This window comes from Oncorhynchus masou, chromosome 10 (genome assembly GCF_036934945.1).
Source record: "Oncorhynchus masou masou isolate Uvic2021 chromosome 10, UVic_Omas_1.1, whole genome shotgun sequence".
Taxonomy (NCBI): domain Eukaryota; kingdom Metazoa; phylum Chordata; class Actinopteri; order Salmoniformes; family Salmonidae; genus Oncorhynchus; species Oncorhynchus masou.
This window is the reverse complement of record NC_088221.1, coordinates 30262826-30280465: the sequence shown is the minus strand read 5'-3', so window position 1 is coordinate 30280465 and position 17640 is coordinate 30262826. Positions and strand designations below refer to the sequence as shown.

Here is a 17640-nt window from a genome sequence, read left to right as displayed (position 1 = left end):
GTGCGTTTGTGAGCGCCACGGTTGCGTCACGTTCGGTTTCTGTTTACCTGTTTTTTGTGGAGGTTTCACTTTATTAAAGATGTGGAACTATATTCACGCTGCGCCTTGGCTCATTTATGACAGGGAGTTTGAAGACAGTGAACGTGACAGGGGGCCAGCTCTAGGAAGAGTCAGGGTGGTTCCAAACGTACTTTATTTAAGAATGATGGAGGCCACTGTGTTCCTGGGGACCTTTAATGCTGCAAACATTTTTTGGTCCTCTTCCCCAGATCTGTGCCTCGACACAATCCTGTCTCTGAGCTCTACGGACAATTCCTTCGACCTCATTGCTTGGTTTTTGCTCTGACATGCACTGTCAACTGTGAGACCTTATAGAAACAGGTGTGTGCCTTTCCAAATCATATCCAATCAATTGAATTTACCACAGGTGGACTCCAACCAGTTGTAGAAACATCTCAAGGATGATCAATGGAAATAGGATGCACCGGAGCTCAATTTTGAGTATCAAAGTGTCTGACTACTTTTGTAAATAAGGTATTTCAGTTGTAGTTAAAAACATTTTTTACAAACATTTCTAAAAGCCTGTTTTCGCTTTGTCATTATGGTGTGTTATGTAAGTCCCCTTGTACTATATAATAGAATGAACACAAATTCCACTGTTTGTGGAAGAAATATTCCAAACCAATTTCCAGATGCTATATGTCTGTAATATTTAACAAGATAATCATGTAATGACTGACAATATTCATTACTTTTATTGTGTGTAAAACAAAACATTCATATATCCAAATGAACACATTGTCACTTACTCACTCACAGCACAGGTGATCAAACAATCACAAAGTTGGTTTCTGATTTGAAAATCTTCACTGCGCATGCATCATGCTAGATTTGAACCCTTAGGTCTAAACCCTACGTGTATATTTTCTGCAAAGCACACTTCTCATCCAGTCAGGCTATGTGTGAGAAGTTTCTGGAATAATACAATTGTTTTCATCCAATAATCAGCAACCGTCAGTAGGTCAGTACATTCTTCCACTCTACCACTCCCCTCAGGATCCAGAAAAAGGCTTGGTCACACAACTAAATATTAGACCACAGCAACTGAACACACACACTGTAATACCTCACTGTGCACACAAAGGCTGGTTTGAAGGTGAGCAGACAGGATGGAAAAAGCAGCTTGATGCAATCCAGTAGGAGTCTGTTCCTCTGAGAGTGTGTGTTCTGTCCTGCAGCAGTTCCAGCCCAGGGGCTAGGGGTCAATCTGGAATCAGACACCTTTCTCCTCTCTACCTGCCTGTTACCTGTCCCATTCTCTTCCCTTCTCTTTCCACCTCCCTGTCCATTCTCTCCCAGATCCCTCTCCCCTATCTTTCCCTCTTCCCCTCTCTTCCCTCTCTTACTTGACAAAGTGCAGTGCCTCTGCGGCCACCACAGATCCCTTGCTGCTGTCCAGAGAGGTGATGATAGAGAAGCCAGCCTTCAGAGCCAGCATCACTGTCTCTAGCTTCAGACACTCCAGAGTACACACGAAGGTACTGTCCTGCTTCAGCACCAGCCTGGAGCCCGGTTCTGACTTGATGAAGTGGCGGAACTGGATCACGTTGGACGACACTTCAAACTCCTCCGGGAAGCCGTCCAGACGGCTCTTTGAGATCTGAACCAGGCGACCTTTGACCTTGTCAATGAAACTAGGGTCACTACAGTACACCTTGAAGCCCTGTGACCTCTCGTCAGTCACCTCCAGGAAGGCGGGTTCCCGCTGTACCGCCCGCAGCTCCTCCCACTCCAAAATGGCCTCCACCAATCCACTGAGGCGGTAGAACTCTGCTTCCCGTCTCAGAAGGCCCGCCTCTCGGAAGTCGTCGGGTAGCTGCAGGTCTCCGGTCCGCAAGAAGTTGAGGATGTGTCGGAACACAGGGCCGTCACGGTCGATGAAGGGGTTACCCATGGAGTCAGTGTGCTGGACGGTCTTTTTGCCGCTGGCCAGCTCCTCCAACACTGACCCCTGGTGGCGGCTGAGGGTGGTGCGGTGCGCGGCATACAGAAAGCCCCCCACGTTGAGGGTGATTGTTCCTGACGAGGGCTTCTTGATGCTCTTACTGGGCTGCAGTAGGTCCGAGTTGATCTGTCTCAGTTCACTGTCCATCCTTCTGAGGTTCCATTCCATGCCGCTCCCGCTCAACAACCTCACAGTGTCTTTGTCTGTGTCTGCGGTCCTCAAGATAAGTGTGTGTAGCGTGCAGTAAAAAGTGAGTGTGTGTGTGGGAGCCACTCGGAGAGGTACTGGCATAGAGAGGAGCGCAGAGCGCACTGGTAGCAGAATGGGTCTGCCTCTCCCTTTCTCTCCTCCCTCTTACATCCCTCCCTCCCTTTTACCTCTCTCTATTTCTCTCTCTCTCTCTGCATCTCTGCTGGAGGAAGAGGGGGGCCACCCTCTGTCACAGGGTGGGAGGAGAGGGAGTGTGTGTGCATTGGAGAGAGAGAGAAAGCGATGAGTAGAGAGGGTGGCAGGTGCTCTCCTTTACCGCTCTCTCCTTACTTTCTACACCCCCTCTTTTCTTTCCCCTTTGTCTTGTCCCCTTTCTCTCGTCATCTTCTCTCATTCCCCCTTTCTCATTCTCCTCCAGCCTCCCTCTTTCTTCTATTTCTCTCTCTACCCATCTCTCTCTCTCCCAATCTTAGTAATTAGCCCTCTTTTCTCGCTGATGAAAAAGATCCCCAGCTGTGCTTCCCCACGTGAGACAACAGGAGGCCCCTGAACACACACACACACCCTATATGCACACACACAGACACAGGAGGTTGTCGTGGCAGGGAACCTCTCTCCCCAATCCCATCCTAGGAACCTGTTGGTGTAGATAGACTGTAGTTGTGTAAGTATCTCTGCTGTAGAGACTTTCTGCAGTGTGCTTCAAACCATGTTTACAGCTTTGTCCAGGGTGGCATTTACTGGCAACTTGGTGGGCATTCACTGGCAGCATGGTATGTACATTCACTGGCAGCGTGGTAGGAACATTCACTGGCAGTGTGATAGGCACATTCACTGGCAGCATGGTAGGCACATTCACTGGCAGTGTGATAGAGAGATATGGATAAGTGGGCAGATTGTGGGTATTTATGTAAATGAGAGTGTATTTACACAAATGCCTGATTTCTCTCAAAGATTGCATGCAGTTGGTTAAAATCTCCCTTAGAGTAAACCCCTCAGAGACGTGTGTGTGTGTGTATGTGTGTGTGTGTGTGTGTGTGTGTGTGTGTGTGTGTGTGTGTGTGTGTGTGTGTGTGTGTGTGTGTGTGCACCTAATTACTGGTGAATGCAGGCAGGGTCTGAGCCTGCAGGGTCTTTGATTAGTCCACATCTTCCTGTATCCACCCACAGCCTCGGGAGTTGACTGGAAGGTAATTAGGTCTAAACTGAGGGTAATGTCTCTTACTGCTCTGTAAGGAAGAGAGGCTTGTGATGTGTATAAAGGCCTTGTGTATTATTATGGTGAGTCATAGACTCATATTGTTAGCCTCCAGAACATGGCGCAAGGAGCTTAAATCAATACTGTATAATACAGCACAATATTTCTTTCTACATGGGCTGACCATGATAAACTGTCTGGACGATGTCTTCGCCTGACACTTATTGTAACAGATAGTGACGTGTGTGTTTGACAGTTTTGCTCCCAGAGGTGAGAGAGTGTCCTGCAGGTGATGGGCTGTCACAGACAGACAGTGATGTTTCTCAACCCCCCCTCCCCCTTCTCTCCCTTTAGCATACATTTAGCATACAGAAGTGTCATTATAGTAAACAGTGAGATGTGTAATTAAGTTGTTTTTTTCTCTCAGTGTGAAGTCTGTTTGATGGAGCTGGCCTGGTGTTGTCCACAGTTATACAGAAAGCTTTGGTGTGTGTATGCTGGTGTTAAAATTGTAATTAAACCAAGCAATCACCCCAGAATCCAGGTGTAGAACATTCCCACACAGCCTTGACAGTGACACAACCTATCAAATAGAATATCCCCTATGTCTTGTCTCCAGAAGTGGAGGCCCGACTTCCATTCACCCATCCCCTTTAATGAACGTACCTGTGGACAATCAGTGTGACAGTCTGACAACCCTTTCCATTCAATTCATTTCCGGTGCGACAGCTCACCATGGTGACGTCTGAGTGGCACGTCGGCGATCAACGAGGCGGCTCTACCGTACCGTGGTGCTTTTTAATCATAATATGATTAGTGGAATCATCCCTGTATTAGAATTGCAAATGAGACAGTGGAACAGCGAATGAAAGAACAGCAGAGAAGAGATGGCGGGTGGGTGGGTGGACTGCTTTCCTTCCCAGCCCTTTCACACCATTGTTACCCTGGATAATTGTTCAACTTCATGTTGGAATCTATTTCATTTATTTGTCTTTTTTTCCCTCAGAAAGTACTGAGAACGGTATTGTTTCTTCCCATCAGTAAAATCACTTTGTCTCTTTTCATTAAAGATATTGAATTATTCATAATGTTACTGGCCAAGACAGAGCTGTAACACAAACTGCAGTGAAGCTCGCATAGCAACAGTAGCCTTGAGGAACATAGATGTGGTGTGTGTGTGTGTGTGTGTGTGTGTGTGTGTGTGTGTGTGTGTGTGTGTGTGTGTGTGTGTGTGTGTGTGTGTGTGTGTGTGTGTGTGTGTGTGTGTGTGTGTGTGTGTGTGTGTGTGTGTGTGTGTGTGTGTGTAGCGGAGGTGGTAAGGTAGCCTTGCCTGAGACCTATAGACTTGAGGAACATAGATGTGGTGTATGAGGTGTGTGTGTGTGTAGCGGAGGTGGTATGGTAGACTTGCCTGAGACCTGTAGAGTTGAGGAACATAGATGTGGTGTGTGTGTGTGTGTGTAGCGGAGGTGGTAAGGTAGCCTTGCCTGAGACTTGTAGACTTGAGGAACATAGATGTGGTGTATGAGGTGTGCGTGTGTGTGTGTGTAGCGGAGGTGGTATGGTAGACTTGCCTGAGACCTGTAGACTTGAGGAACATAGATGTGGTGTATGAGGTGTGTGTGTGTGTGTGTGTGTGTGTGTGTGTGTGTGTGTGTGTGTGTGTGTGTGTGTGTGTGTGTGTGTGTGTGTGTGTGTGTGTGTGTGTGTGTGTGTGTGTGTGTAGCGGAGGTGGTATGGTAGACTTGCCTGAGACCTGTAGACTTGAGGAACATAGATGTGGTGTATGAGGTGTGCGTGTGTGTGTGTAGTGGAGGTGGTATGGTAGACTTGCCTGAGACCTGTAGACTTGAGGAACATAGATGTGGTGTATGAGGTGTGTGTGTGTGTGTGTGTGTGTGTGTGTGTGTGTGTGTGTGTGTGTGTGTAGCGGAGGTGGTAAGGTAGCCTTGCGTTAAGCTCCCCAAACTAATGCCTAGGCTTTAGTTCAGCAGGCTAACACTGTTTAGATATGTACAGACAACCTGGGTTCAAACTCTCAGTCACATGGGTTCTCTCTATGTCAAACACGCTCTGATGTTGGCTATATTTTAGGAAACATCTCCTAGGGTGCTGACAATGTTGTCTGGTATCTGTGATACAGGTGATGGAGTAAAACTAATAGCCCCTCACAGCAGATTGTTAATAAAGATGTTTTCTCTTCCCTCTTCTGAGTACCCCCCCCCCCTCCAAACCCCTTCATGTGAAATAATTTATAGGTAGCGTATTTACAGAGAGATCGCTTTGGGCATGCAGCCACCCTACATCTCTTTTACTATTGAGAGACATTACAGCCTTAAGAATAGTGCTGCTCTTGAAAGGTAGTGTTGTGTAGGATAGTAAGATCGCGTTGTGAAGGATAGTAAGATAGTGTTGTGTAGGATAGTAAAATAGTGTTGTGTAGGATAGGATAGTAAGATAGTACTGTGTAGGATAGTAAGATAGTGTTGTGTAGGATAGGATAGTAAGATAGTGTTGTGTAGGATAGTAAGATAGTGCTGTGTAGGATAGTAAAATAGTGTTGTGTAGGATAGGATAGTAAGATAGTGTTGTGTAGGATAGGATAGTAAGATAGTATTGTGTAGGATAGGATAGTAAGATATTGTTGTGTAGGATAGTAAGATAGTGTTGTATAGGATAGTAAGATAGTGTTGTGTAGGATAGTAAGATAGTGTAGGATAGGATAGTAAGATAGTGTTTTGTAGGATAGTAAGATAGTGTTGTGTAGGATAGTAAGATAGTGTTGTGTAGGATAGGATAGTAAGATAGTGCTGTGTAGGATAGTAAGATAGTGTTGTGTAGGATAGTAAGATAGTGTTGTGTAGGATAGTAAGATAGTGTTGTGTAGGATAGTAAGATAGTGTTGTGTAGGATAGGATAGTAAGATAGTTTTGTGTAGGATAGTAAAATAGTGTTGTGTAGGATAGTAAAATAGTGTTGTGTAGGATAGTAAGATAGTGTTGTGTAGGATAGGATAGTAAGATAGTGTTGTGTAGGATAGTAAAATAGTGTTGTGTAGGATAGGATAGTAAGATAGTGCTGTGTAGGATAGTAAGATAGTGTTGTGTAGGATAGGATAGTAAGATAGTGCTGTGTAGGATAGTAAAATAGTGTTGTGTAGGATAGTAAGATAGTGTTGTGTAGGATAGTAAGATAGTGTTGTGTAGGATAGGATAGTAAGATAGTGCTGTGTAGGATAGTAAAATAGTGTTGTGTAGGATAGTAAGATAGTGTTGTGTAGGATAGTAAGATAGTGTTGTGTAGGACAGTAAGATAGTGTTGTGTAGGATAGGATAGTAAGATAGTGTTGTGTAGGATAGGATAGTAAGATAGTGTTGTGTAGGATAGTAAGGTAGTGTTGTGTAGGATAGTAAGATAGTGTTGTGTAGGATAGGATAGTAAGATAGTGTTGTGTAGGATAGGATAGTAAGATAGTGTTGTGTAGGATAGGATAGTAAGATAGTGTTGTGTAGGATAGTAATATAGTGTTGTGTAGGGTAGGATAGTAAGATAGTGTTGTGTAGGACAGTAAGATAGTGTTGTGTAGGACAGTAAGATAGTGTTGTGTAGGATAGTAAAATAGTGTTGTGTCGGACAGTAAGATCGCGTTGTGTAGGACAGTAAGATAGCGTTGTGTAGGACAGTAAGATAGTGTTGTGTAGGACAGTAAGATAGTGTTGTGTAGGACAGTAAGATAGTGTTGTGTGGGATAGTAAGATAGTGTTGTGTAGGACAGTAAGATAGTGTTGTGTAGGACAGTAAGATAGTGTTGTGTAGGATAGTAAGATAGTGTTGTGTAGGACAGTAAGATAGTGTTGTGTAGGACAGAAAGATAGTGTTGTGTAGGATAGTAAGATAGTGTTGTGTAGGATAGGATAGTAAAATAGTGTTGTGTCGGATAGTAAAATAGTGTTGTGTAGGATAGGATAGTAAGATAGTGCTGTGTAGGATAGTAAGATAGTGTTGTGTAGGATAGTAAAATAGTGTTGTGTAGGATGGGATAGTAAGATAATGTTGTGTAGGATAGTAAGATAGTGTTGTGTAGGATAGGATAGTAAGATAGTGCTGTGTAGGATAGGATAGTAAGATATTGCTGTGTAGGATAGTAAAATAGTGTTGTGTAGGATAGTAAGATAGTGTTGTGTAGTATAGTAAAATAGTGTTGTGTAGGATAGTAAGATAGTGTTGTGTAGGATAGTAAGATAGTGTTGTGTAGGATAGGATAGTAAGATAGTGTTGTGTAGGATAGTAAAATAGTGTTGTGTAGGATAGGATAGTAAGATAGTGCTGTGTAGGATAGTAAGATAGTGTTGTGTAGGATAGGATAGTAAGATAGTGCTGTGTAGGATAGTAAGATAGTGTTGTGTAGGATAGGATAGTAAGATAGTGCTGTGTAGGATAGTAAGATAGTGTTGTGTAGGATAGGATAGTAAGATAGTGTTGTGTAGGATAGTAAAATAGTGTTGTGTAGGATAGGATAGTAAGATAGTGTTGTGTAGGATAGTAAAATAGTGTTGTGTAGGATAGGATAGTAAGATAGTGCTGTGTAGGATAGTAAGATAGTGTTGTGTAGGATAGGATAGTAAGATAGTGTTGTGTAGGATAGTAAAATAGTGTTGTGTAGGATAGGATAGTAAGATAGTGTTGTGTAGGATAGTAAGATAGTGTTGTGTAGGATAGGATAGTAAGATAGTGCTGTGTAGGATAGTAAGATAGTGTTGTGTAGGATAGGATAGTAAGATAGTGCTGTGTAGGATAGTAAAATAGTGTTGTGTAGGATAGTAAGATAGTGTTGTGTAGGATAGTAAGATAGTGTTGTGTAGGATAGTAAGATAGTGTTGTGTAGGACAGTAAGATAGTGTTGTGTAGGATAGGATAGTAAGATAGTGTTGTGTAGGATAGGATAGTAAGATAGTGTTGTGTAGGATAGTAAGATAGTGTTGTGTAGGATAGGATAGTAAGATAGTGTTGTGTAGGATAGTAATATAGTGTTGTGTAGGATAGTAAGATAGTGTTGTGTAGGATAGGATAGTAAGATAGTGCTGTGTAGGATAGTAAAATAGTGTTGTGTAGGGTAGGATAGTAAGATATTGTTGTGTAGGATAGTAAGATAGTGTTGTGTAGGACAGTAAGATAGTGTTGTGTAGGATAGTAAGATAGTGTTGTGTAGGACAGTAAGATAGTGTTGTGTAGGATAGTAAAATAGTGTTGTGTAGGATAGGATAGTAAGATAGTGTTGTGTAGGATAGGATAGTAAGATTGTGTTGTGTAGGATAGTAAGATAGTGTTGTGTAGGATAGTAAGATAGTGTTGTGTAGGATAGGATAGGATAGTAAGATAGTGTTGTTTAGGATAGTAAGATAGTGTTGTGTAGGATAGGATAGGAAGATAGTGGTGTGTAGGATAGGATAGTAAGATAGTGTTGTGTAGGATAGTAAGATAGTGTTGTGTAGGATAGTAAGATGGTGTTGTGTAGGATAGTAAGATAGTGTTGTGTAGGATAGTAAGATAGTGTTGTGTAGGATAGGATAGTAAGATAGTGTTGTGTAGGACAGTAAGATAGTGTTGTGTAGGATAGTAAGATAGTGTTGTGTAGGATAATAAGATAGTGTTGTGTAGGATAGTAAGATAGTGTTGTGTAGGATAGGATAGTAAGATAGTGTTGTGTAGGATAGGATAGTAAGATAGTGTTGTGTAGGATAGTAAGATAGTGTTGTGTAGGATGGGATAGTAAGATATTGTTGTGTAGCATAGTAAGATAGTGTTGTGTATGATAGTAAGTTAGTGTTGTGTAGGATAGGATAGTAAGATAGTGTTGTGTAGGACAGTAAGATAGTGTTGTGTAGGATAGTAAGATAGTGTTGTGTAGGATAATAAGATAGTGTTGTGTAGGATAGTAAGATAGTGTTGTGTAGGATAGGATAGTAAGATAGTGTTGTGTAGTATAGTAAGATAGTGTTGTGTAGGATGGGATAGTAAGATATTGTTGTGTAGCATAGTAAGATAGTGTTGTGTATGATAGTAAGTTAGTGTTGTGTAGGATAGTAAAATAGTGTTGTGTAGGATAGTAAGATAGTGTTGTGTAGGATGGTAAGATAGTGTTGTGTAGGATAGGATAGTTAGATAGTGTTGTGTAGGACAGGATAGTAAGATAGTGTTGTGTAGGACAGTAAGATAGTGTTGTGTAGGATAGTAAGATTGTGTTGTGTAGGATAGTAAGATAGTGTTGTGTAGGATAGGATAGTAAGATAGTGTGGTGTAGGATAGTAAGATAGTGCTGTGTAGGATAGTAAGATAGTGTTGTGTGGGACAGTAAGATAGTGTTGTGTAGGATAGTAAAATAGTGTTGTGTAGGATAGGATAGTAAGAAAGTGTTGTGTAGGATAGGATAGTAAGATAGTGTTGTGTAGGACAGTAAGATAGTGTTGTGTAGGACAGTAAGATAGTGTTGTGTAGGATAGGATGATAGTGTGGTGTAGGATAGTAAGATAGTGTTGTGTAGGATAGTAAGATAGTGTTGTGTAGGATAGTAAGATAGTGTTGTGTAGGATAGTAAGATAGTGTTGTGTGGGACCATAAGATAGTGATGTGTAGGATAGTAAAATAGTGTTGTGTAGGATAGGATAGTAAGAAAGTGTTGTGTAGGATAGGATAGTAAGATAGTGTTGTGTAGGATAGTAAGATAGTGTTGTGTAGGATAGTATGATAGTGTTGTGTAGGATAGGATAGTAAGATAGTGTTGTGTAGGATAGTAAAATAGTGTTGTGTAGGATAGTAAAATAGTGTTGTGTAGGATAGTAAGATAGTGTTGTGTAGGATAGTAAAATAGTGTTGTGTAGGATAGTAAGATAGTTTTGTGTAGGATAATAAGATAGTGTTGTGTAGGACAGTAAGATAGTGTTGTGTGGGTTGTCAATAGAACAAGAAAATGCAATATGGCTAAAATATTTGTTGAACTGAAATTGGTACTTAATGCAGGTAAAACTGTTCTTTTCCAAAAAGCATATGTACTGTATTTTGGATGGTGCCCACATTGATCATGTCCCCGCTCATGAATATCCGAATTGTCGAAAAGCCATCTTTCAAAAAGCATATTGTTGAGTTAGTTGAGAAATTAAGAATTAAGATGGTTTTCCTTTAGAAATAGGGCATGCCTGTCGTTAAATAGCAGAAAACCAATAATTCAGTCGACATTCATTCCGGCTTTAGACTATGGCGACATTGTCTGCATGAATGCAGCTGCCACTTCTGAAGCAATTGGACAGTTTATAAGAGCACACTCTGCTTTATTATGGGCAATAGGCTCAGTACATATCACTACGTTCTTTATCAGGAAGTAGGCTGACCCTCTCTTAAGTGTCATAGATCAGTACACTTATCTCTTTTAGTTTATAAACCCCTCTTGTGCAAACTTCTGCCATACTTTACTTCATTGTTAAATTACAGACGAGTCACCAGACAAGACCCGATCACAGGTGATGGCTAACTCCCTTTGCTCTCCACTGAGTTAGCTAGATCTGCGGGGAGCCTGTACCCAGGCTTATAGTAGTAGGTGATCTAGTCAACAGGTTTCCTCTTTTTCTCTCTCTTTTCTTGTCACCTCAAGGATAAATACCGCAATCATCTGACTATCACCTTTGGCAGTTTTCAATACATTCCTTTGAGACAGTTTTCTATCTGATGTTTTTTGGTAGTCTATCTGAGATTCACCAGAGGCTTGAGAAATCTGAAGGCTCACAATTTCATTCTCTTCTGGAATATTCAGATACAGAGAGGGAGGTGTCTGGGGATAAGTATTAGGGTTGTGGGGGCAGTGTGTGTGTGTGTGTGCGCTTTAAGGAAGGTCCTTGGAGCGGAGAGGTTAGACATTGTGGGAGAAGATGAGGAAGGGAGCGGAAGCTTCTTCTCTTTCCCTCTTTTCTCTCTCCTCCCGTTCCTCTCCCTCTTTTCTCTCTCCTCCCATTCCTCTCCCTCTTTTCTCTCTCCTCCTGTTCCTCTCCCTCTTTTCTCTCTCCTCCCGTTCCTCTCCCTCTTTTCTCTCTCCTCCCATTCCTCTCCCTCTTTTCTCTCTCCTCCTGTTCCTCTCCCTCTTTTCTCTCTCCTCCTGTTCCTCTCCTTCTTTTCTCTCTCCTCCCATTCCTCTCCCTCTTTTCTCTCTCCTCCTGTTCCTCTCCCTCTTTTCTCTCTCCTCCTGTTCCTCTCCCTCTTTTCTCTCTCTTCCCGTCCTCTCCCTCTTTTCTCTCTCCTCCCGTCCTCTCCCTCTTTTCTCTCTCCTCCCGTTCCTCTCCCTCTTTGCTCGGCAGCCTGTAGCAACAAGTGCTGTGGCCATTCCACTTCACTGAGTCTTCCTACTCCTACTCTCATTCTGATCTCCTTTCTTTCTGCTCCACTTCATCCCTCTTTCCATCTCTGCATGTGCAGCTTTGCTCTCCTACATACCAATATCCTTCCACGCTAAACAGACATAAATTCGCAACACTCTCAGTCTTGAACAATCCTACAGGAGAAGAGGCATGAGCAGTCTAGTGAGAGGGGGATAGTGTAGGGGATAGATTTAGAGACAAAAGACACAAAGAGAGAGGATGGAAAAGGAGAGGGGGAGCCTTGAGAGAGGGAGAAGATGGGAAGAGAGTGAAAATAAGCATAAACCTTTAAGGGAGGAGATCTATACTATTCACTCCTATATGACTGATCCAGGTGACACTAGCCACTGTGGGTAACTAGCAAGATAGTTGGAGGCAGGCTGCTCTGAAGTTGAAAAATGCGTTTGTGTGTAGGCGTGTTTATAGAGATGCACCGACAAGTGTTCCAGCACTTATCATGCAATAATTGCACATAATTGTGTCCATTTGTGAAAACAGTGAGTAATGGATATTAGTGAGTGAGTGAGATCTGTGACATTTGACTGTAAAGTGATTTATCCGGAGCCACCTGGTAAAAGTAGCAGATTTTTAACTGCACCAGCAAACGAAAACTGGACATTTTTGTTTCAGTAGAACAAAACATGAGTTTAGCCAACTAACGCCAACGGACACCAACTGGACTTACATTTACATTTACATTTAAGTCATTTAGCAGACGCTCTTATCCAGAGCGACTTACAAATTGGTGAATTCACCTTCTGACATCAGTGGAACAGCCACTTTACAATAGTGACTTCAGTAGCTGTTGGCTGTTCTTGAACGTTTGTTGGGCGAAGTCTCGACAGAGTGTATCCATCCCCTTATCTCTGTATGAAAGTGTGTCATACCATCTTGTGAACCTATCCCCACCCCCTTGTTACACACACACACACACACACACACACACACACACACACACACACACACACTTCATGACAAAGAAAAACCCAAACAGAGGACTCACTACAGTTTGAAATGTCAAGCTGTTGATGAGCATTCCAATGGCAGTTGATGAGTGGAGTTTTGGAGTGTTGGCTGTGGAGTACTCAGCTCGGGTGGTGCCACCTATTTCACCTCTTTCTGTGTTGATTTAGTCAAGTGGCACAGACAGAATAACCAAATATTATAATTTTGGCAGCATTTGGAAAGTATTCAGACCCTTTGACTTTTTCTACATTTTGTTACGTTACAGCCTTATTCTAAAATGTATTAAATTATGTTTTCCTCATTAATCTACACACACCACTCTATAATGACAAAGCAAAAATAGGTTTTTATACATTTCTGCAAATGTATTACAAATAAAAAAACAATACCTTATTTACAAAAGTATTTGCTATGAGACTTGAAATTGAGCTCAGGTGTATCCTGTTTCCATTGATCATCCTTGAGATGTTTCTACAACTTGATTGGAGTCCACCTGTGGTAAATTCAATTGATTGGACATGATTTGGAAGGGCACACACCTGTTTATATAAGGTCCCACAGCTGACAGTGCATGTCAGAGCAAAAACCAAGTCATGGGATTGTCGAAGGGATTGTCCGTAGAGCTCCAAGACAGGATTCTGTCGAGGCGCAGATCTGCGGAAGGGTAGCAAAACATTTCTGGGCCTTGGTCAGTGAGGTGACCAATGGTCAGTCTGACAGAGCTCCAGAGTTCCTCTGTGGAGATGGGAGAAACTTCCAGAAGGACAACCATCTCTGCAGCACTCCACCAGACAGAAGCCACTCTTCAGTAAATAGCACATGACAACCCGCTTTGAGTTTGCCAAAAGGCAACTAAAGGACTCTCAGTCCATGTACAAGATGGATAGCTAACATGAAGGGTCATGTGGAACGCATAATTCAAAGGCTCAAACGGTTTAGAATCCTCTCACAGACAGTGCCAATCAACCTCTCATCTAAAATGGACAAAATACTTTGAATCTGTGCTGCCCTGTGTAACCTGCGTTGTGACATCATTCATGAAGATGCTGAATGAACTGGCCAGTCAAATGCAATTCTCATGGTCGATTTCCCAATATGAATTAAAGTTATGAGTCAAAAGTTCCGTTAAATACATTTCTATTAATTCTATAACAACTCAACATAATTATTTGTTTTACATACTCATTAATATTAATTTTAAAAAATCAATAAAAACAATTTCTACAATACTGTGACTGTTGATGCATTAAGTCAGGCATTTTAATTGAAAAACAATTTGCTAATAGTAACTGCAAACAGGAGAGACATCAGACTACATACTAAAGAGCTGCATATATACTCAGCAATAAAATAAACGTCCCTTTATCAGGACCCTGTCTGTCAAAGATAATTCGTAAAAATCCAAATAACTTCACAGATCTTCACTGTAAAGGGTTTAAACACTGTTTCCCATGCTTGTTCAATGAACCATAAACAATTAATGAACATGCACCTGTGGAACGGTCATTAAGACACGAACAGCTTACAGACGGTAGGCAATTAAGGTCACAGTTATGAAAACTTAGGACACTAAAGAAGCCTTTCAACTGACTGAAAAACACCAAAAGAAAGATGCCCAGGGACCCAGCTCATCTGCGTGAACGTTCCTTAGGAATGCTGCAAGGAGGCATGAGTACTGCAAATGTAGCCAGGGCAATAAATTGCAATGTCCGTACTGTGAGACGCCAAAGACAGCACTACAGGGAGACAGGACGGACAGCTGATCGTCCTCGAAGTGGCAGACCACATGTAACAACACCTGTACAGGATCGGTACATTGAACATCACACCTGCGGGACAGGTACAGGATGGCAACAACAACTGCCCGAGTTACACCAGGAATGCACAATCCCTCCATCAGTGCTCAGACTGTCCGCGATAGGCTGAGAGAGGCTAGACTGAGGGCTTGTAGGCCTGTTGTAAGGCAGGTCCTCACCAGACATCACCGGCAACAACGTCGCCTATGGGCACAAACACACCATCGCTGGACCAGACAGGGCGGGCAAAAAGTGCTCATCACTGACGAGTTGCGGTTTTGTCTCATCAGGGGTGATGGTCGGATTCACGTTTATCGTCGAAGGAATGAGCTTTACACGGAGGCCTGTACTCTGGAGCGGGATCGATTTGGAGATGGAGGGTCCATTATGGCCTGGGGCAGTGTGTCACAGCATCATTTGACTGAGCTTGTTGTCATTGCAGACAATCTAAATGCTGTGCATTACAGGGAAGACATCCTCCTCCTTCATGTGGTACCCTTCCTGCAGGCTCATCCTGCCATGACCCTCCAGCATGACAATGGCACCAGCCATACTGCTCGTTCTGTGCGTGATTTACTGCAAGACAGGAATGTCAGTGTTCTGCCATGGCCAGCAAAGAGCCCGGATCTCAATCCAAATCAAATCAAATTTTATTTGTCACGTACACATGGTTAGCAGATGTTAATGCGAGTGTAGCGAAATGCTTGTGCTTCCAGTTCCGACAATGCAGTAATAACCAACAAGTAATCTAACTAACAATTCCAAAACGAATATCTTATACACAGTGTAAGGGGATAAAGAATATGTACATAAAGACATGAATGAGTGATGGTGCAGAGCAGCATAGGCAAGATACAGTAATGGTATCGAGTACAGTAAAGTGGCTAGTGATACATGTATTACATAAGGATGCAGTAGATGATAGAGTACAGTATATACATATACATATGAGATGAATAATGTAGGGTATGTAAACATTATATTAGGTAGCATTGTTTAAAGTGGCTAGTGATATATTTTACATCCTTTCCCATCAATTCCCATTATTGAAGTGGCTGGAGTTGAGTCAGTGTGTTGGCAGCAGCCACTCAATGTTAGTGGTTGCTGTTTAACAGTCTGATGGCCTTGAGATAGAAGCTGTTTTTCAGTCTCTCGGTCCCAGCTTTGATGCACCTGTACTGACCTCGCCTTCTGGATGATAGCGGGGTGAACAGGCAGTGGCTCGGGTGGGTGTTGTCCTTGATGATCTTTATGGCCTTCCTGTAACATCGGGTGGTGTAGGTGTCCTGGAGGGCAGGTAGTTTGCCCCCGGTGATACGTTGTGCAGACCTCACTACCCTCTGGAGAGCCTTACGGTTGTGGGCGGAGCAGTTGCCGTACCAGGCGGTGATACAGCCCGCCAGGATGCTCTCGATTGTGCATCTGTAGAAGTTTGTGAGTGTTTTTGGTGACAAGCCAAATTTCTTCAGCCTCCTGAGGTTGAAGAGGCGCTGCTGCGCCTTCTTCACGATGCTGTCTGTGTGAATGGACCAATGTAGTTTGTCTGTGATGTGTATGCCGAGGAACTTAAAACTTACTACCCTCTCCACTACTGTTCCATCGATGTGGATAGGGGGGTGTTCCCTCTGCTGTTTCCTGAAGTCCACAATCATCTCCTTAGTTTTGTTGATGTTGAGTGTGAGGTTATTGTCCTGACACCATACTCCGAGGGCCCTCACCTCCTCCCTGTAGGCCGTCTCGTTGTTGTTGGTAATCAAGCCTACCACTGTTGTGTCGTCCGCAATCCCATTGAGCACGTCTGGGACCTGTTGGATCGGGGGGTTAGGGCAAAGGCCATTCCCCCCAAAAATGTCCAGGAACTTGCAGGTGCCTTGGTGGAAAAGTGGGGCAACATCTCACAGCAAGAACTGGCAAATCTGGTGCAGTTCATGAGGAGGAGATGCACTGCAGTACTTGATGCAGCTGGTGGCCACACCAGATACTGACTGTTACTTTTGATATTGACCCCCCCCCCCCTTTGTTCAGGAACACATTATTCCATTTCTGTCAGTCACATGTCTGAGGAACTTGTTCAGTTTATGTCTCAGTTGTTGAATCTTATGTTCATACCAATATTTATACATGTTAAGTTTGCTGAAAATAAACGCAGTTGACAGTGAGGACTTTTTTTTATTTATCACTCAATCTTTATCACTCAGTCTGCCTGCCTGCCTGATGCTCCTCAACAATAAATAGCAGCAAAAAAAGTGTAAAGTAGAATGCCTTCAACCTCAGGACAGCCTCTGCACAGAACTGTGCATCATAGGGAACAGGGATGACAACTTGCTTGGACAGAGTCCAGATGAGTACCTTACTTTCTTTCAATCCTGTGCAAAACATACCAATTTGCAGGTGCATGTAGTAGCCATGTGGCCCATGTGGTTGCAGTTGGGCTGTGCCCTCCACTACCTAAACAACACAGGCTTTCCCATTAAAGAATTCCTCCAGAGAATCACAGGCCTTCCCCATGACAGGACACTTGATCTCCAACAGCTCCGTGGAGTTCAGCACTCCGTCGGGGCTTGCTGAAAGCCATGGCTCTTCAACACTGACAACAGTGCCTCTGTGGTCCACAGAGTATCCACAGTCTGCTAGCCGTGGGAGGCCATCGGCTGATTATCTTTCCCATAGCGTGTGGCTGCATTCCCTTGGAACCTGGGATACAGATGCTTCTGGAGAAACTTACCAGGGTTGTTGGATTCCATGACAAGGATCTTCTTGGCTGAGCTTGCAGTAAAATGAGGCTTCCTTGAGTCATGCCACAAGTGTGAGGCACTCTGCTCATCTGTTCCAAAGCGGTCAGTGGATTAGAGTAGAGAATCTATATTAAGTTATTATATGGAGTTAGAAAGCATTGAACAGAAGAGACACACATCGGTTAAAATACATTAAAATGGTATAACCACAAATAAATATTCACATTTTACAAAATACCTTGAATCTGTACTGCCCTGTGTAACCTGCGTTGTGATGCTACTGGCTGTGATATTGTCGGTTCAGCATTAACACACTTATAGAGAAGAT

The 17640-nt window shown here is 42.9% G+C and overlaps 1 protein-coding gene across 1 annotated transcript; it reads right to left on the bottom strand.

Annotated features, from left to right (window-relative positions):
* Positions 1-740: 740 nt before the first annotated feature.
* Positions 741-2312, bottom strand: LOC135547495 (BTB/POZ domain-containing protein KCTD4-like). The gene has a single exon (XM_064976564.1). The coding sequence runs from the start codon at positions 2294-2296 to the stop codon at positions 1403-1405; it is 894 nt and encodes a 297-aa protein (XP_064832636.1). The 5' UTR covers positions 2297-2312; the 3' UTR covers positions 741-1402.
* Between the last annotated feature and the right edge of the window lie 15328 nt (positions 2313-17640).

Excerpts from the sequence above, each read along its gene's own strand:
- LOC135547495 (XM_064976564.1), bottom strand. The coding sequence starts at position 2,296 with ATGCCAGTACCTCTCCGAGTGGCTCCCACACACACACTCACTTTTTAC.